General features: G+C 40.3%; 1 protein-coding gene across 4 annotated transcripts in view; it reads right to left on the reverse strand.

The window, feature by feature from the left end:
- Positions 1 to 20,633, reverse strand: part of EPS15 (epidermal growth factor receptor pathway substrate 15) — a 52,565-nt gene extending 31,932 nt beyond the window's left edge. For all 4 annotated transcript variants that reach the window (XM_079980276.1, XM_079980277.1, XM_079980275.1 and 1 more), the window contains exons 1-5: positions 20,457 to 20,633; positions 5,961 to 6,002; positions 3,906 to 3,995; positions 3,104 to 3,151; positions 1,432 to 1,527 (exon numbers count right to left, since the gene is read on the reverse strand). In XM_079980276.1, the coding sequence (XP_079836402.1) occupies positions 1,432 to 1,527; positions 3,104 to 3,151; positions 3,906 to 3,995; positions 5,961 to 6,002; positions 20,457 to 20,483 (303 nt within the window). In that variant the 5' untranslated portion in view covers positions 20,484 to 20,633. The remainder of the gene's footprint in view (positions 1 to 1,431; positions 1,528 to 3,103; positions 3,152 to 3,905; positions 3,996 to 5,960; positions 6,003 to 20,456) is intronic.
- Positions 20,634 to 20,655: the final 22 nt, after the last annotated feature.

Consider the following 20,655-nt stretch of genomic DNA (forward strand, 5'->3'; position numbering starts at 1 on the left):
ATTGTTTAAGGAAAATATGATGGTGTGAATACCTTGCAATACCAGCCAAAATGTGGAGTAATAATTCCCAAAATGTCTATGTTGAAAAGTGTTATGTTCACTGTGTACAATGATAATTCCCTACTATGTGCCAGAGGACATAGTGTGTGCCAGAAGAAATAAGATAATTAAAAACTGCTGTGAGCTCTAATTACCAACCCACAAAGGTGACATGTGGTCAAAGGAAAGGATTCTAAGGCTTCTTAGAAACTGACCAACAGTGATTAGCACATCTAATCATCCAGTATTAATTAATATTAAAAAGATCTTCTGAAAGCAGCAATTTTATGCTCTCTCACACACATAGAATCGGCTCTCAATTTCAGCACTCAATTTCTCATCTTGGTGCATACCCAGTTATTTTTTTTAATTAGGAAACTTTATGTCAGGTTATTCAACAATTTGATACTCACGTTATCTTACAACATGTAAATATAACAAAGAAAGCGCAATATGTTGCTTTTGCAATTTTGACACAAGTGAAAGGGAATATTGTGGAAGAAACTTTATAGAACCAGATTGGATTGATAGTAATAGTAATAATAATATATTATTACAATATAATAATAATAATAATAACAACAACAACAACAACAACAGCAACAGCAACAACAATAATTCCATGCCAATCTGGCTGGGTTTCCCTAGCCACTCTAATGGCTTACAGAATATATAAAACATAATAAAGCATCAAACATTAAAAACTTCCCGATACAGGGTTGCCTTCAGGTGTGTTCTAAAAGTTGTATAGTTCTTTATCTCCTTGACATCTGAAAGGAGGGTGTTCACCAGTACCGAGAAGGCCCTCTGCCTGGTTCTCTGTAACTTCACTCCTCACAGTAAGGGAACCAGCAGAAGACCCTCAGAGGAGGACCTCAGTGTCCAGGCTGAGTGATGCAGGTGGAGGTATACTGATTGGACAGGGCGGAATGAATTACATTATTTTTCTGAAGGAGTGGCCAGTTCCAATTACTGCCAGAGTTAGCTGCTGAATGAATTGGAATATATGGGATAGGACTTATATCTGCCCCATAGCCAAAGGGCTGCAGAGGTGGGGCAACATGGTTCACACGGTTCAAGGTACAACGGTCAGTGAGGACCTAAGACCTGTTAGGTCATCGGTATTTGAATTCTGTACTCTGAATATTACTATCACCAACACTGCACATTTTGCAGTATTTTGAGCATCATTTGTGTATATTTTTAAAAGAAAAGGGGACTAAAGATGTATTGTAAGACTATAACACTTGACAACAATTAAGGCACTATGTATGATGCTGCATGAGATGATTTTTTTCAATGGTATATTGATAGCACATGCTACATAGCATAATGTGTTCAGGTTTTACTGTATGCAAATACTGAAGGCAAGACGTTTTTAAAAGTTCTTACAAATCTAGGTGGAGGAACAGGCAAGTTAAGACTGCTTAGTGAAACGTCCAATCCATTCTGTGCACAGGCAACAAGTCGTAAAGCCACAAAAAACTCCTAAAAAGGAAAGAGAATTAAATTAACATAGAACCGTTTTGTCCAAAAAAATGTATCAAAACACACACACCGCATTTCAAGTAAAAAAGCAAAAACAACCTCTTTTAACCTTCAGGGTACTCTTCCTTCCATTGCAAATCTTGATGTGGCTACTAGAGGCATTCTAAAAGTTTAGGTACCTCAAAGCAGCTTGATATGGTTTCCTAAACAGTTCTTAAAATGCATCAATATTCAGCATTGGAAGAAGGGAGAGCACACACCGAGGTGATGTAATTTAAAAGACATTACATTTGTTTACACATTCTTCTGCATTCTAATCTTATTATAAATCCTTCACATTTCCAAAAGGTTAAGCTGGGAGAGAAAGCGTTGCTTCTTAAAAACTTTCCTCTAATGCACAACACATCACTCACTGGCCTAGCTTTTCTCTTTTGTGTTAAAAATCCAGCTTGATCCACAATGTTATGCTGTTTACTCTGCAATCTAAGTATTCTGTGCTGTATAAGGCAGTAATCAAGGGCTAGATCCATGGCTTGTGTGGGAAAGCTTGAGCTGTTCATCCACTTCCTAAAAGAAGCTCACTATGTTACCCAACCAGCTGGTCCCAAGTTGCAGGGAAAATTCAGAAGCAGAGTGCAATGTGGTGCAAAAGGCTGCAAGTGGATAAAGGCACCCACTGCACATACAGAACAGCAAAATATTTTGGATGCATCTAAGAAACACTTTGGTGTTAGCATTACAAATAAACATAATAGGCAGAGCAGATTTAACTGTGATTAAGCAATGGGTCTCCTCCCAACCTAGCAGTTCGAAAGCATGTCAAAGTGCAAGTAGATAAATAGATTCCGCTCCGGTGGGAAGGTAAACAGCGTTTCCGTGTGCTGCTCTGGTTCGCCAGAAGCGGCTTAGTCATGCTGGCCACATGACCCGGAAGCTGTACGCCGGCTCCCTTGGCCAATAAAGCGAGATGAGCGCCGCAATCCCAGAGTCGGCCACAACTGGACCTAATGGTCAGGGGTTCCTTTACCTTTTTAAGCAATGGGTAAGGAGCAGGCCTCAGAATTGCACATTCTAATCCCCCAGCCCCTCTCCTTACACAAATTATTTTCACCCTTCTCTGTTGGCCTCTACCATGGTTAAATGCTTCAGAATGAACCCTAGTGATGAGGGAACTCTGGCTTATATTTACCTTACTCAAGGCTTAAGGCTGTTGGGAATTGGGAAGAAATAGCACACAGTCCTCTAACGCATGCTTGATCTTCTAAGGATGGTTAAAAGATTGAGAAGATTACATCTGTATATCATCCTTAACTGAGTTCCACTGTTTTCCTTCAGCTAGAAGTGTAGTAACTGAGTTACTGCACCAAGTAACTGATTCCTGCTCAAGAAAGTATTTTTTCATCCACTATAATTTGTAAGCCCATTTCACTAATGATCCGGTTGTGTCTCAGTGTGTTATGAAGATACAGATGTCTCTAACAGAATCTAACTTACTATAAACTGTTATAAAAATGCTTTTTTACTCTCGTTATCCTTTCACCATAAACATTTGAAGAAAAATATATCATATTTTTACCTGTTTGTTTAAGATTCCTTTGCCATCTGTATCAGCAAGGTCCCAAACCTAAACAGTTAGATTAAAGAAGCATTTAAAGTACTCCCAGAAATATATTTTCCCCACTTGAATGAGCAACAGTTTTAAATAATAACCCCAAAATTTTAACCACATTATCTTAACAGTGCATTGATGAAAAGTGTTATTTATTCTATACCTGACACCTTGGGCAATAGTATGAATTTCAGTTTAATGTTGAGGCTTTAGTTTTGGCAAAAGGGGAAACAGAGCTCTAACAAAGTTAATAGCTCAACAAACTGAAGGGCGTATAAAAACCTCAAAACAAAACATCCATACACAAAATATGTGCAATCACTTTTCACCCATGCATTTCAGTGCTCTAAGTTACTCTTCTCTCGTTTTCAGGCACTTTCATACATTATAGGGAAGTATGTTTTTCTATCTCTAACCACTGCATATTCAAGCATTCTGAAGTGTCCTATGTTGAAAAATATTCCAAGCTGCAACTGGCTCAGTCCTTAGAGAAAGTAAATGTAGAGGCCACCATGCACAAGAGAGATAAGCAAGACAAAGCCTATTTAAATTGGCTTCGGCGCACCTAACTATGGGCTGGATTGTGACTACTGAGCGCTCCACAAAACACCCAATTTTTGTTTCATTCAGGCCTACAATCGTACGCACCAAGAAGCCTTCTCCTGGAGAGATAGAAAGGCTTAAGGATTGGAAGCAATATTTATTGTCAAAACCAAGACAGGATGGTACCTCTCCACCCCAACCCCCATATTTGATTCACAGTTAATACCTTCCCAAGTATCAAGTCTGTCAGTCCTGATTTTTTAAGGAAGACAGCTGCATCAGAAGCCAACACCCGCCCAGAGTTACTAGGATCAACCTGCAAAAAGAAGGCATATTGAAGATTTGTTATGTTGCAATTTGCACACTAAATATCTTACAAAAAGTTTTGTTACTGACTTACTTGAACGACTTGCTGAACTACTATTAAGGGTACAACACTCTGCAAAATTATTTATTTATCTGAAACTACAAATGATACAGTGGCCAAATACTGTAGCCAGATGATCTTTTTAAAATTAATGAGTACTTCGAAGCTACTGATACACCATGCTCTGTATACTGGAAAACAAACTAAAGTATTGTGAGGGCCTTTCCCCAACGCCACCTTTACCCTAGAAGAGCAAGGGACAACGCTGGAAGGTACAGAACTGGCAGTGTTTTCCTGGAAGTACTTGCGAGGCTTCTCACTAATTTTGATTGTTAAGGTCAAAAAGACTGACGACGTCAGGCAGCTAGCAGCTGTCAGCACAGCACTACATTTTCCTTACCAGGAGGAAGAGCAGATACACTGTGACTAGAGCAGCTATCCAATGTTTATCTTAGTTTGTTTCAACTGTATAATACTAGAGTGTTGCTTTGCTTCATTCTAGTCTGTGACTTGTACATTTTTCTACACTGTGGTAGCCACTATGGTGCTCTCCATATGTTGTGGACTACAACTCCCAGAATCCCTGAATCAATGGGAGTTGTAGTCCAACAACATTCACACTGGGTACCTCAACACAACCATGGTCTGTTTAATCCCCTTTCCTGCCTTCTGCAAGATCCCTACAGCTGCCAGCCAGAAGCTCCTCTTCTCTTTGTTTATAATTTCTTTTAGCATGCTTAGTATGTGTTTTGTTCATTCAAATGTTGAATTTTTTAATAGAAGCATTCAGTCATCCAGACTGTGCTAGAGAGAAGCCATGCAATTCTTACAATATTATTCTATTATGAATTTACTTCTACTGTGGTTTGAAATAAAAGTTCCTATTAACTACTACTAATTCTCTCTATATTCTGCATCAATGTAATGAATATTTGCTAAGTAATAAGTACTTAAGTTAGACGTTAAATATCTCTGCATCTAAAAAAAGACTGGGAATCCATAATCCATAAACAGTTCTCATTTAGCTCTGTAACAATGCAAAAGGGAACTTCCATTCTACCAAAGCTCGATGGTACAGACCTAATGGCTAGGACTGCCAAAACAAACAGTAATTTAGATGCAATGCTAGTCTTGTGGCAATGCAGGCTATTTAAACTTTTAGGTAATCAGAACAGAGACATTTGCCCTCTTGTGGGCATCATAGTACCCAAGGCAGGTCTTTTTTTTGTTATCATTAATTCATTTCATCTAAACATAAAGAAATGCAGGACTGATGAGAGGTATATATTCATCATGCAGAAGGGAATATGTATTTACAGCTGTCTTGTTATGTATATATTAAGGGTTTTAATCTATTTATTTTGTGCTTTCACTTTCCAACCAGGCCTTTCTTTTCTGGTACTTACAAATATTGGAACTACGTTAAACTTTGAGAGCTGTCCAGACTGATAGGCTTAAAGCACAGTTAGTTAAGCTGAACTATGCATTCAAAGACACGGCCTAAGAAGCTACTGGACAGAATTTTTACTGAAGATATGTTTAGTTGCTTCAACAAGGAGACATAATGAGCCACAGTATATTCCTCTTGTAATGGTATAAATCCATTACTGTCTGGTACGAGAGGTTGGTGGGGCCTAGAGCAATTAGCTTTTGAAATAATTGCTGATTTGTACTGGTACAAGTGATTGTTTGTATAAATATGAATGTCATAAACAGTCCATTGTACTGCAAAGCTACTGAAATATCCTAAGAATTAACTTTACACCCAAAATATTTACTTCATTCTATTGCCTAAAGGCAAAAAAAAAATTATCTGTTTTATTCTCCTCTTTAGTATGTCCATCCATAACTACCCAGGGAGGAGATATTTTAAAAGCAAGTACTGTATAAGCCCAGGAAGCCAGCCACACTTACCTGTCGATAGAACTTCTCATACACAGGATTTGCACTTGACAGCTTTGTCGGAGGGAAGAGAGAGAAAAGGTTTTTAAAATACTGCTCGATTTTAAAGATTGTAATTTAACAGGGAATACATTAGCTTTTTCTGTCAATACCAAAGATTAGACTTCAAGAATGGCATTAGGTAAGTGTTCAGAAACAGAGACTATCCATTATTGCATAGAAGAGCAATATACAATACATTACAAAGTCTTATGTGGCTAGAGATTCGCATTCATAGGAAACCACTAAACCTATAAAAATATCCTACAGCAGGCTCACCAATGTACTGAGGCACAAACTTTTACAGGCATGAAGCCTACTTTTTCAGATGCATCTCCTTGCCCATGAAACTTCATGTCACAGTACACTGGTGGCATTTTGAAGACTCATAAGATTATTTTTGCTAAAACAGACTCTGGAATTTGCTGCAGTTACATTTAAGGTTTGGCTGTGTGTACTGAAGCATGTGGTTATCATGGCGTCTTTGAATGCAAACCTTAGATTTGATTATTCATTGGTCTGGCATGGAATTCAAGTAAAATAGGCGTGTCATTCATCGAGACACACAAGCTTGCTGTTTGACCTAGTTTGTACGTGTTTTTTCAACTCTTACATAGCAGAATTTGTGGAATGGGAGCATCAGTCCTGGCTTCAGTCAGTGGGATTTTGTGTTTCACAATTATTGTTACACATGTGGAATGCTGCTAGTCCCAAAGCCTGCAAGTGTTCAGTTTATATAATGTTTCAGAGTGGAAAAACAAATGGCACATAACTTCAGGTCATATCAACAGCTAGCCAATTTCACAGCACTGTATACACACTGCATTTGCAATTCCCCCCTCCATAATTGTTAACAATTTGTCACCAAAGTTTAATACAAATTTAAAAGCTGACCCCCCGCTACGTCCCCTCTATTTTCCTCCCTTATTTTACACATTGCATTTGAGACAAAATTGGTTAATTTGCTTTAAAATAAGATGTATACTCTTAACACAATGTTACCTATCAATGAAGCAAACATATGAAGGAGATCAGCAATCTTCAACCTCAGGTCCTTAGATATTGTTGGACTAGAGCTTCCAATAACCCTGATCACTGGCTAAACTGGCTGTGGAATATTTGAGTTTGCAAATGCAACAGCACCACAGGACCAAAGATTGAAGGATCAAGTATTGCAGCTTCCAAACTTCAAAGCAGTTTTGGTCAAAGATATTCAGACAGAAATTACAGTAAATGATTCCGTATTGCCATGGTATTCCTTATATGCAGAACAATCCTATATGCATTTACTCAAAAGCAAGTCTCGTGGTTTTCAGTGGGGCTTAATCCTAAAGGGTACTTTAGGATTACAGCTTTAAAATGACTATTTAGAAAGACAGCTGTGCCTTAAATTGTAAAATTTTATATAATCTAAACTGATTGGGTTGAACTAGTCCTAGATCTGACATAGCTCCATACACGTTTAAACTGGGAGGTAAGGTCCATTCTGTGGCATAATTCTATCATTTTCTAAGTGAAATGCATTCTCACTGAAATGCAAATCTGGATTACCTGAAACACATTCAAAATTCAGTATTTCTGGCACATATTCCCCACCCCCCGGGTCTACAGCAGATTAGAATTGCTGTACAAGTTGCTGCTACTCTTTTTTGCTGGTGCCACTTTATCTTGATATTTTGTTACATTTTGGGTGGGTGAAGATGCAAAAAGGTGGGATAAAAACTGAAATGGTTTTCAGCTGCTTTTATTCAGTGCTGTTTTTAATATGGTAATTTATTTGGTTTTTTTATATTTATAACTTTTGTGAGTTTTAGCTGTATCTGTTTTTAATTCATGTTGTGATCTGCCTTGGTTGCTGCACTGGGAGAAAGGAAAGACATAAATGAAATGAAATGAAATGAAATGAAATGAAATGATAAATGAAATAAATAAACAGTAACACCACGGTTACTAACATTCTTAACTGTACTCAAGAGCTTAGAGGGAAATTGCATTTCCAGAAAACAGTGACTCTACTCAGCACATTGACAGAAATTCCCCAGAACAAACTGGTTCTACAGCAGAACAAGCTTACACAGCAACTTCGACCAGCTGGCAGCAACATATGCATCTCCCACTCCTCGAAAGATTCCACCAACAGTGTCTCCGAAAAATTTTACATATCACTTGGGAATACAGGCGAACTAATGCCAGTACGTATACTGGAAGAAGCAATTATCACCAGTGTCGAAGCAATGATTCCTCAACATCAACTTTGTTGGACCGGTCATGTTGTTTGGATGCTTGATTATCATCTTCCAAAGCAACTACTCTATTCTGAACTTAAAAATGGAAAGTGTAACGTTGGTCAACAAAAGAGGTTTAAAGACTCTCTCAAGGCAAATCTTAAAAAATGTAGTATAAACACTGGCCAATTAGAGAACAGCCTTTAGCAAAGGTGTCATAGACTCTGAAGATGCTCAAACTCAGGATGAAATGGAGAAACATGCTAATAGGAAGCTTGTCAAACCCTCACCATGATCAACTCCCACCTGTAAACCTATGTCTCCACTGTGTGGATCCAGAATTGGCCTCCACAGTCACTTACAGGTTCACTGTTAAGACCATGTTCATGGAAGACAATCTTACTCAGCTACCAGTGATCGCCTAAGAAGAATGCTGCACAAATGGATTGTCTTTTAAAAAATAAAAGGTGCCAGCTTTAAACAGGAATTCTTTGTAGCACAATTATTTTCTTTTTAGCACAATTATTTTTAGCACAATTATTTTCTAAAACATATTAAGATGTTTCAGGAACAAAGACACAGTAGGGGCAGGGGGTTAGAGAGAAGAAGATCATCCGTTGATCATTGCTGTGAACAGCCAGTTAGTAGGTGAACAACTGACCCAACACTAAAAGCCTGAGTGGGTGTGCATTTGTCCCCTTCTGTTTTTTAAGTAAGTCGTGCTGTACTTGTGCAACTCTCAGAATTCGCTTTCTGCTTGTAACACAAAACAACCCCTTAAGTCCACTTGGAACATTAGGTTGAATTTGTGCAGTAATTAGGCAGTACATTCTATAATAATCTGACGCTGCTCTTCCAAAATCCACTCAAATTTGTTAAGTATTGCTCAGGATTAATACATTAACAGATATCCACAAATACCAGGAAGGGAAAATAGTTTTGCTTAAACCACTGTGGAAGTTGATCCATTAAGTCAATGTTCAGTACTCTGTCTTTTCCCCAACAGAGCAATTAATAATCTCACATCTTCGTTCAACTATAGCAATGTCATCATTTTGTTAGCAAAACATTACTAAGCCAAACCTATTGTTACTCTTGAATAGGAAACATATGCTGGTTCACATCCTGTGCCTTCACCACTCTAAAATTCCAAAGCGGTCTCTCCATTCAGTCTCTCCTATGCAGTTTAACATCTGAACAACAGATGCAAATTACATTTTCTGTATAATGGCGAAAGCTTGGAAGGTCTTCTGCTTTCACTGGCAAGAGACCCATTTTAAGATAAAAGTCAAACTGGGCAACAAGACAATCAGATTTCTCTTACAGTGAATAGAATTGTTCGTACAGCAATATAAGAATTTTCTGGAAATCACAGGTAAAGAAATATTATATACCTAAAATAAAATTCTTGGAATTAAGACTGGTAAGTTTCTTTATTTATTACACAAGGATGAGTTAAACTGCAAGCGCCCTCCAAACACCAAGTATGTGGTGTAACAAAGCTGTCTCTTAATATATGTTTTCCCTTTAGACCTCAGCTGTTCCAAAAATTCTTGTACAGTTTACACTGTCACTATTTAAACTGCAAGGCCAAGCACAAGCCCTTTGCTGCTATACCACCTTCCTGAATACTGTAATTCAGAGTCTCCTCAAACCACTTGCAATGCATTCAGAGGATCTAACTATAAACTTGTGTCTATCAAGACATCTTAGCCATACTACACCACAATGCCCCTCCCCTCCCACCTAGGCCCTGTTTTCCCACCCAGGTAAGCACCCAGATAGAAAGACGTCACCCCTCCACCATCTTATTTCAATATCCTTACTTTCTCCTTACTACAAACACAAGAACACCACCATTCCACCCACACCCCAGCCCCACAAGCACTTGGCAACTGCTGACTTGCCTTCAACGAGAGTTCTTCCAGCCATCTGGTAGCATCAGAATTTGTAGCACATATGCTACAAAAGACATCTTGTTGACCTTTGAAACACAGAATAGCTCAGACTTCCTTTTTCCAATTAAGCTTTCAAACATATTGAGGAAGGAATTTCACTAACCAGAGTGAACACACTGCTGAAACTGGATATTCAACATTAATTTCCCCTTCAAATGCCAACTCACTCATCCTCTAACTCCTCTTTTAGTTCTTCCAGAAGTTCATCTTTGGAAAGTGTTGGTACGAAATTGTACTTACAAAAGCAGTAGGACAGCAATATACTTATCTACCCTGTCACTGACTTTAGCAAAGAATGGCTACTTGGACATTTCCCTCTACATCAGGAGTGGGAGAACTACATTACATCAGATGCTGCAATCTAGCAACGGGCAGGGCAAAACACCAAGGACCTAGATGAACTTTTCATGATATATACATACATTGCTAAAAATGAATCTATTTGTTTTACAGCTTTACGTCAGGACTATGTACTAGAAAATTTCGAGACCTACTACTTGGCTTAGAATATTCAGGGCTGGCAGCTGCTGAATAGTTCAAGTATGTAACCCAAGAGAAAGGGTTGTATCCAGCAAAGTTGCTGTATTCACACAATGACTTTTGCTTATGCAACAGAACTTCCCCTCCTTCTCCTGCCCCCGTGTACCTTCAAGATTTCCCTCCCAAAACAGATTTGGGGAACACACAGGAAGAGGGAATGTTTTTCTAAAAAGCACAAGTCCTTGCATAACCAGAACAAATTTATGGACTCAACCCAAAGTTCTGCATATTGCCTTATCCACAATTTATCTCTCACTTAGAAGATCACTATAGTGTAAAAAATGTATTTGGGTAAGTGGATATTATAACTGGATTTCACTTGCATAATGAATTCTAGCAGTACAAGATTCAATATTTGTGATTATTGTTAGGGTAACCCATAGTATCCATTCTAAACAGTGTTATAAATTGGCCAGGTGCATTTTGCAACTGGCACAGGCCCAATTGTGACCACGTGGTGATCTCTGTATTCCAGGTTGGTGACTGCCATCTCCATCCGGCTGGTCCGTCCAACTTTCTTAAGCAAGTAAGCAGAAGAGCTTATTTACTGCATTTATATCCCACCTTTTTCTCCAAGGAGTACTGTACATGGTTCACTCCCCTGCTCAGTTAATCCCTACAACAACCCTGTGAGATACGTTAAGAGCCTGTGACTGGCCCAAGGTCACCCAGTGAGATTCATGACTAAGTGGGGATTTGAACCCTGGCCTCCCAGGTCCTAGTCTACTTCCTAGAGTGCTTCTGCTATGGGGCAGTATGAGCTATACTAAAATAAGTAGGTAAATAAATATGGGGAAAGCAAAATGTCACTTGGAGAAGGATGTGAAATAGTTTCCTTGAATGAAGCTTGAATTTATTTGATTATTATTTATTTGATTCTGGATTGTTTTATTTGATCTTTTAATGTGTTGTAAGCAATTTTGATTTCCCCCCCTTTAAAATATAAAGCAAATGAAAACAACAACAGCAACAAGAAACTGCATTGCGGGGAATAGTGCCTAGACATCTCATTGTGGTGACTGTAACCTACAAGGTGCCATTTGGCGACTGGCATATAATAATAATAATAATAATAATAATAATAATAATAATAATAATAAATTATTTATATCCCGCCCTCCCCAGCCGAAGCCAGGCTAGGAGCGGCTAACAACAATAAAAGTAACACAGCATTCTAAAATCAATTCATTTTAAAATCAATTCAAAATCAAATTAATGGCAACCACTGGGCTAGAGTTCTGTGAGGATTACCAAAGGAGGGGGTCAGACTGTGCCTTGGCCAAAGGCCTGGTGGAACAGCTCTGTCTTGCAGGCCCTGCAGAAAGATGTCAAGTCCCACAGGACCCTAGTCTCTTGTGACAGGGCATTCCACCAGATCGGGGCCACAGCCGAAAAAGCCCTGGCTCTGGTTGAGGCCAGCCTAACCTCCCTGTGGTCCGGAATCTCCAAGATGTTTTTGTTTGAAGACCGTAAGGTCCTCTGTGGGACAAAGCAGGAGAGGCGGTCCCATAGGTACGAGGATCCTAGGCCATATAGGGCTTTAAAGGTTAAAACCAGCACCTTAAACCTGATCCTGTACTCCACCGGGAGCCAGTGCAGCTGGTATAGCACTGGGTGAATGTGATCCCACGGCAAGAACCCACTGGAGTTTCTGAGTAGTCTCAAGGGCAGCCCCACGTAGAGCGAGTTACAATAATCAAGTCTGAAGGTGACCATCGCATGGATCACAGTGGCTAGGTCACGGCGAGAGAGGTAAGGTATATATATGCGTTTCTAACACTGATTCTAAACTAAGGAGAAGCAAAACCAGGGAAATATTAGTGAATGATCAACAGTGTTTAATGGCTATCTTACAGATAGTATTCTAGTCTTTAACTCCCTTTCAAAGGAGTCCATTTTATAGCAATCCTAATTTTTGGGGGGCCTTTCAGGACCACCCTTCGCTTCCAAGTTTACCATGACCTTCAGTGCCCACATTTGACATCATTTTCAAGTCTTGAAGACCATGGCAAAGCTACGGTTTCAGCGGCACAAAGTCAAAGAGCAAGTAAGAGAGTTTTCTGACACAGTATACAAGTTTTCACCCACTTGCTTGAAGAGCTAATACTTATGGCACAGCAAAACAAAAACAACAAATATTAATTCAGGTTCTTAAACAACAGCTGAAAATACAATGTATTCACCTGCCATTTCATTTCAAGTGAGCCCTACTTGGCCCAACAACTCTTCTCTTCCATACACTACACTGTTGCTTTCACTAAGGCAACATTTGCAGGTATTTCCTTTATGGATGTTTGCCCAGGGTTCTCTTTCTATGTGACAAGAATTCCAAAAACATAAAGTTTTTTTAAGCAGGCACTTTCATGGCAAATGAAAGATATAAAGACTGGCAAAAAAATAAGTTAATGATTCAGCGATTTAAGATGGTCTATAAATCACTAAGCAGGACCAAACCTTATTAGCTTTCTAGTTACTTGTGTAAAATGAGGTTTTGGTTTTAATTCTACTCCAACCAGATCAGCATCTCTGCCAATTGTAGATTATTATTTTTTTATATATAAAAAAGTATGCCAGAAGAAATATGAACTTAAATTCCTTACTGAAGATAATCTACTGGTTCAAACTTGCTGTTTTCTTCTCTTTAAAAGAAAAGCACTACTATATTTGCAATTCAACCTTACAAGAAACCAAGAATTTTAATGGTGATTCACTCCAAAAAGGAAGTGAAGGAGAGTGAACAAGGAAGGATTTTAGCTTAGCACCATAAAAAACCCTTGATCTAGCAAAACAGAGTATCTCTCTCCACTACACAGTGTACCGACTGAACTTTGTTTTTAAATGTGAAAATCTAGTTCTCTCAGTCCTGATTTTGTTAACATGTTTCTAAACTTTGTGAGAAAGTATTTAGGGATCTTGGATTGCAAAACTTTTCTGTATGCTGCTGCTCCCTATTTACTTCATACAGAAATCATGTACAGAAGAGTCTCCATGTGCCCTCCACTTAAATGTATGCACTCTGAGAATCTGAATTCTACACCCTGTTATCAGCTATGCAGATATCAGCATGCATCTATTTACTTGTTTTGCAATTTATTGTACAGTACTAGCTAGAGCAACCCTATGTCAACTCGGAAGAAGTAAAGCCACGTTGGGTCCAATGAAGTTTACTCTCACTCAGGTATGCAGGTACAGGATTGATGCCTGATTGTGTTGTCATGAAGGACAGAGGGTTATGCAGGGCACTGACATCCCACTTCTTACTTCCAAAAATGGCTTCTTAGCCTTTCCACTTACCCTTTGTTTTCACAAGCATTGCTTCAATCCAACACCACAACCTTAAGAACTCAGTTTTACAGAGAAAAAGCAGTACATTTTGTATGATCTCTGCATACAAACAGCCACCACCAACTATACACAATATACAGTATTCCCACAGCTGAACAAAAATGGAGGGGAAAAGGTGCATATAAGGTAGTCAGTGCACTATATATAAAATGGAAATTAAATGATATGCTGCTTAGCAACATTTTAGAAAGACTGTCATTTTTCAGAGTTTGTTGCATGCTTCATAACAGTATATTTACAACATAACTTCTGTTTTCAATTATAGTGCAAGCATGCCAGCCACTCTACATGCAAAATTAAAACTACATCCTGTTATTTTATTGCAGAGAAGTATTTAACTTTCATTGAGATTTATGTCAAGATCAGCTGACTATACTAGATGTCATAGCATTCAAACTGTAGGAGACATCCAATTTGCTAGTTAAATTAGGATGCATTCCAACTTACCACTAAACCTGAACTGCTTATATATTATAAAGGGCCATTTTGCTTTAACTAATACTCATTCAGTTTAGCTCATTTTAGTAGCAAGCAGATGTGACCTGCACACACAGAGGCACGGTTAAAATGACAAGAGCCAATATATTTCATTGAAAAACAAACACGTGGGTGTAGAAAGGCAAGATAATTTTTTTTTTTAAAAAAGTATGAAAGCATCTGAACAGTATTATTGAAATGCCTGCATTCACATTTTTACTGCAGATGTATTGTTAACAGCCAGGAAAACCAAGTCCCATGGTACAACTGCCCTAGTACAGCAGCTCCAGTATATACACATTACTTATGAAGAGCAAAACTCCAGACAAATAGCTTTCCAAATTTATGTCAGTGTGTTTATACACTTGAATACAAGCTTACATCCACGGAAAAAAAGAAAATGGTGGGAAAGCTCTGTATGCACAAAAGTCCCATGAAGCATACATCTATACTGAGAATAAAAATTGCATATTATACCTTTGAATACAAAAGGAAAAGTTCAAAACTTTTAACTGCCGATAAGACCAAGCCCCATTAGGACAACAACTAAGCCAAGTTTCATTGGCCAATTCATAAAAATACATGTTCTAATCCTTAAAGAATAAAAAAATTCTAACTTTCTATCAAAGTAAAGGTTGACAACATTGTGACAATATATTCTACAGACTCAGAAACTAGCATGTTGATCAATGATTAAGTGGGTCTACTTTTTAGTAATACACACCAAAATCCCTTACCATGATAGAATATAGGAAAACATGCCTAATTAAGTGCCACAAGGTCAGATTTCCAGGCTATGCCTTTCAAACAAACAGGCTGAAATTTTATTTTAAATGGAAATTCTCTGTTCAGATGATATAGACAATTAATGAAAATAGGATTGCAACACCACACATGCTTCTGCATATGTTTACATCCCAGCTTCCTGCTTAACAAGAAGTGATCAAGGTGGTTAACATTCAAGATACAAAACAATTAAAACAAAGCCCAAAAACAGAAGTGGAATAGCAGATAATTAAAACCCAGTCAGCTTAGAATACCAAAACGAATGGAAAGGCAGCCTGAACTTAGCAATGGAGACAAAAAAAAAAAAAAAGGTAGAGCGAAGAGTAAGCCACTTCCACTGGAAGTTGAATAACTAATGCCATATCATTACTATTCTTTTGTTTATTATTATGTTACGTGTTGTTGTGTTTTTATATTGTCAACCACCCTGTGATCCTGGGATGAAGGGCAGCATGAAAATTAAATACATAAATAAATACTATATACAATTCACCCAGTGTATCAGTTAGTTGATCAAAGACATTGCTTCTGCAGAACTTAACTCTCCTTGCCTTGCCACCCCAACCTGAGGAATAATTATGCAGAACTGAGTGTAGTGAAAGAACAAAGATTCTCTCACTGGGGAAGAAATACACTAGAACGCAGTGGACTCATATTATATATCAGAATTGTTGTATAAGTGATGCAATTGCACTTTCAGTACATTCAAAGGGACTTGTTTTCAGGACCACACTCTTTTGCACCACACTCTTATGTCTGTCTTCTCTTTAGGGAACTTCAAAGCTGAGCAAAAATCCTAAACTGGGATTTCAACATCTACACTCAGAATTTTAGCCACTTACAGGTTCTTCTCTGACAAAACTATCAAGTTATTTTGATGGAACTGTACGCTTTGAATACAGGTGGTCCTACTACACGTGGGTTGAACACCCCAGTTTGAATCTTAAAAATATGCTTAAGGCTCAGATGCTCACTCTTCTCCCATCTTTTGCAGTAACCAGAGTTAGTCAAGATGTCCAAGGCAGTTAAAATGCTAGCTGGAATAATAATAATAATAATGTGTTCAGTAAGCACTGTAAGTTTAAGAAGGAGGGGGCCTGTCTGATCTCAACTGGGATGTTCCATTAAATTGGTCCCACAATACTGAATGCACAGTTCCTAGTAGATACAAACCATGGTGGAACACTAACAGTGAATCCGCCGAAAACCTCAGTGATCAGGAAGTCCTTGAGGTTTCCTTGATCCACGTTGTTAAGGCTTGTACATTAATACAAGAACCTTGAACCTGGCCCAGTAGTGCATCGGTAGCAGTGCAAGTGTTTGGAGTTATGTGCTAGAGATAGTCTGTCCCCATCAACCATCTAGCAGCAGTTTTGCCCCAGCTGGAGTTTCCAGACCAAGCAAAAGGGTAGCCTCACATAAAGTGCATTTCAAGGAATCACTGTGGCCCAACTATCCCTGTCCAAGAATGGTCATAGTTTGTGAACCAAGCATAGCTGCTAAAAGGCACTCCTAGCCACTGAGGCCACCTAAGTGTCTAGCGACAAGCACAGATCCATGAGCAACCCCAAACTTCAAATCTGTTCTTTCAGAGGAAGTGCAACTCCATCCAGGAAATACAAGGGAACCCAAGCCAACAGTGCCTCAATCTTCTCAGGGTTCAAGTTCATCTTACTGGCCCTCATTCAGTCCACTGTTGCACTCAGACAATGGTCCAGTTCATTCACAGTGTCTTCCCATTCTGATGTTATAAAGAAATTGCAGCGGCATGTCATCAGCATACTGATGACACTTTGCTTCCAAACTCCTATATGAAGGCACTGGGTGTGCTCATTAGATGTTAAACAGCACCGGGGACAAGACTGGTACCCCGTAGTACACCATAGCACAAGCATTATGGGGCCAAAACAATATCTTCCATTTATACTTTCTGGAAAAGACCTTGCATGTAGGAGCAAAACCACTATAAAACAGTGCTCATAATATTCATCCCACAGTGCCAGTCCAGGAGGATACCATGGTTAATGGTGTCAAAAGTCACCAAGAAATTGAGAAGCAGTCACATTCTCCCTGTCCCACTCTCTACTGATCATTTCCCAAACTGCACCTGAACCCTGAATGAAACAGATCCAGATAAATTCACATCCAAACCAGAACTGGAAACTATGGCTTCAAGTGTGTGATTCGCAGATCTCAATAGCAAAACCAAGGGTTGGCCATGACATCTGAACTACACATGCTTACCAACCAGGTGGGACCAACTTCTAAGTAAGTATGTACAAGAGAGGCCTGCAAATGAGACATGTACAGAGTTGTGTTCTGGGCTCAGTTCAGATAGGACTATAGCCTCAAGCTTTCATTTCTGAATTGCTGTTTTGTACTGAATTGCTTTATTATATACCACCTTGTTGTTATTTTATTGAGCAGCAATACATCAATATTTCAAATAAACAAAGACTTCGTTGTTGTATTCATTTGCAAACATACTGCTATGCTAACTGCATAGTTAAAGTTAAGCAACTATTAGTTCCCCGACCACAAATAGTGCAGCTACAGCAACTCTTAATTCCTCTTTCAGCATACCAAAGACTGCAGCTGTGTATACACTATAGTATTAACGCAAATTCAAAGTAAGTTCTCTCCCTCAGAGAATTCTGGGCACTATAGTTTACCACTTATAGAGTTCTACTTCCAAGAACAGGGGGTATGAACAAGAACATGAATACACAACACCTACACTCATGATGAGTGTACTTCCTGTTTACACATATAAGACCAATTATGAAGTGAGGTAACCAAGACCATCCCAAAATATATTTTCTATTAACTGGACTGAAATTAATTATTACAGATTAATATTATTACATATATAATATTTGAATTAAGAGTACATTAGGCTTATTTGTAGCACTCTATTTTAACCCGTGTTGAAGTGGGTTCTTGCCATTGTGCTGGAGAAAACTTTTTGCAACACCTACAGTGCAAACCTAACCACGCCAACACATCAGTAGCTCCCACTGAAATCATTGGGGCCTACTCCCAGGTAAGTGGGGTTAGGACTGCAACACTAGTCTGTTCTGGAACACAGGAAAAATAACATGTTTACCATTGTATTAGATAAGTATGTATAAAATTGGAGGTGGGTCCTCATTTTTGTATTTTCTAATGCACCTTTTGTTTCTATTGGTTTTTCACTTTATTTTGTTTAACTGAAAATTTTTCAATTAAAAAAAATAAAATTAAAAAAGGAAAAGGTATTTGTAAAAAGCGTATCACAGAAGCCAAAATAGAAAAAGAGAGAAGAACAAGGGCAGCTCAGTGAAAAGGGAATTGCTGCCTTCCCCCCCCCCCACACACACACTTTTGTCAACACTGTGCCCTGGCTCTCATTGAACTTGGGAGCCAAGGTTCTCCTCAAAGTGTTGCCACAGCTTTCTCCTTGGAAGTCCCATTGTTCTAGACACATTTTGTGACAGGGAATTTCATTAGTGCAAGCAGCTTCTGAACTCTGGACTGCACCTAACATTTCAGATTAAAACTGCAGAGTGGAAGGAAAGAGTTTGGATTTGATATCCCGCTTTATCACTACCCGAAGGAGTCTCAAAGCGGCTAACATTCTCCTTTCCCTTCCTCCCCCACAACAAACACTCTGTGAGGTGAGTGGGGCTGAGAGACTTCAGAGAAGTGTGACTGGCCCAAGGTCACCCAGCAGCTGCATGTGGAGGAGCAGAGACACGAACCCGGTTCCCCAGATTACAAGTCAACCACTTTTAACCACTACATCACCTTTTTCTGCCTCCCAAGCTACTCTCTGAAGACTGGAGAAGAGACCCTCCTAAGAATATTAGGGGGGTGGGCAGGGAAAGGACTAGACCATGTGAAAAATGAACACTATTTTAGCTGCAGTAACCTAGGTTTAAGGTGCCATTTAGTGCCTAGCTTTCATATCTCAGTTTCTAACACTGCTGATCACAACTAGTGTGCAGGAATGCACTGGCTCTGACTGAACTTGGCAGGAGCCAGGGTGCTCCTCAAAGTATTGCCTCTCGCGCTGTGTCTCCACCCGGGTGGGGGAAGACAAGTGGCAATGTTGAGCGCTGGAACACCTCCCTCTGGATGGCAGAAGCAGTGGGGCAGGCCGAGTGCCGCCTCTTGCACTTCTGCCGCCTGAGGTAGCCGCTTCACCCCATGTCATGGGTGGGAGCACCTCTGGAGAATAAATAACAGGTATTAGGTTGGAAAGCAGTCCTACAGAAGAAGAGTCTGTCTGAACGCATGGAGTGTGGAATACAACAAAGAACAGCACAGTAGGTGAAACATGAGGAAACCCTACAGAGGGTTAAAAAGAAAAGACTCAGGGAGCCATAACACACCCACCCCACCAATATTATTATTACTACATTTCTGGCCCACCTTTCCTCTAGGGAGTTCAAGGTGGTGTCCGTGGCCCTTTCCCTCCCCATGTTATCCTCACAACAACCCCGTGAGGAAGATTAGGCGAAGAGGCAGCGAATAAACACAAAGTTTCCCGGGTGAGTGGAGCTTTGACCCCTTGTCAGCCCAGCTCCTAAGCCCGTCACTCTTCGCCACACCGGCTGGAGGCTGACAAGAGCCGCGGAATTCCGGGCGCCCGCTAGAGACGTTCTCTGCGCTACGAGCTTTGCGTAAGGCGCAGCCCACGTCGTCCGCTTCTGCGATACAAGGCGCGGAGTCCCCCGTGGGAACCACCGGCGAAGTGAAGGGCGGCAGCTTTGGGGCAAACAGCAGAACTTGGGAGGAGGAGGAGACTAGGGAGGAAGACTAGAGAGCTTGGGGAGCAGGGAAACAGGGGAGGCTGTTCATAAACAAGGCGCCTCCTCCGAAGTAAGCCCCGCTGGGTTCCAAGGGGCGTCCCAGAGAGGCAGAGATGGAGGGTGGGTGTTGCGAAGGGGGGCGCAGGCGGAAGCGCCCCGAGGGGAGACGCGGGCAGGGAAAGGGCTACGAGGAGGAATGGGAGCGGGAGGCGGCCAGGTCACAAAGGAAACTCTTCTAAGGGGAGACGGCGGGAGCGTGGAGGCGAGGCTTCCCCCGGCTGCCTCCCCCGCCCAAGCTAACCACCCCACTCCCTCCCCACCGAGCGAAAAGCGAGCCGTCCCTACCTGCGTTAAGGAAAGATGAGCAGCCATGCTGCTTCCATCATGCACCGGCCGGACAGGGAAGAGAGGGCGGGAGGGGGAAGAGCAGCACCCAGGAAGGCCCGGCCCGAGCAGGCAGGCAGGCAGGCGCTCGCTGGCTCCGTCCCTCCACTCTCTGCCCAACTTCGGCAACTTCCCGAGCCACCCCCAGACAGGCCCCGCC

The sequence above is a fragment of the Podarcis cretensis genome, assembly GCF_951804945.1.
Source record: "Podarcis cretensis genome assembly, chromosome: 6".
NCBI lineage: Eukaryota > Metazoa > Chordata > Lepidosauria > Squamata > Lacertidae > Podarcis > Podarcis cretensis.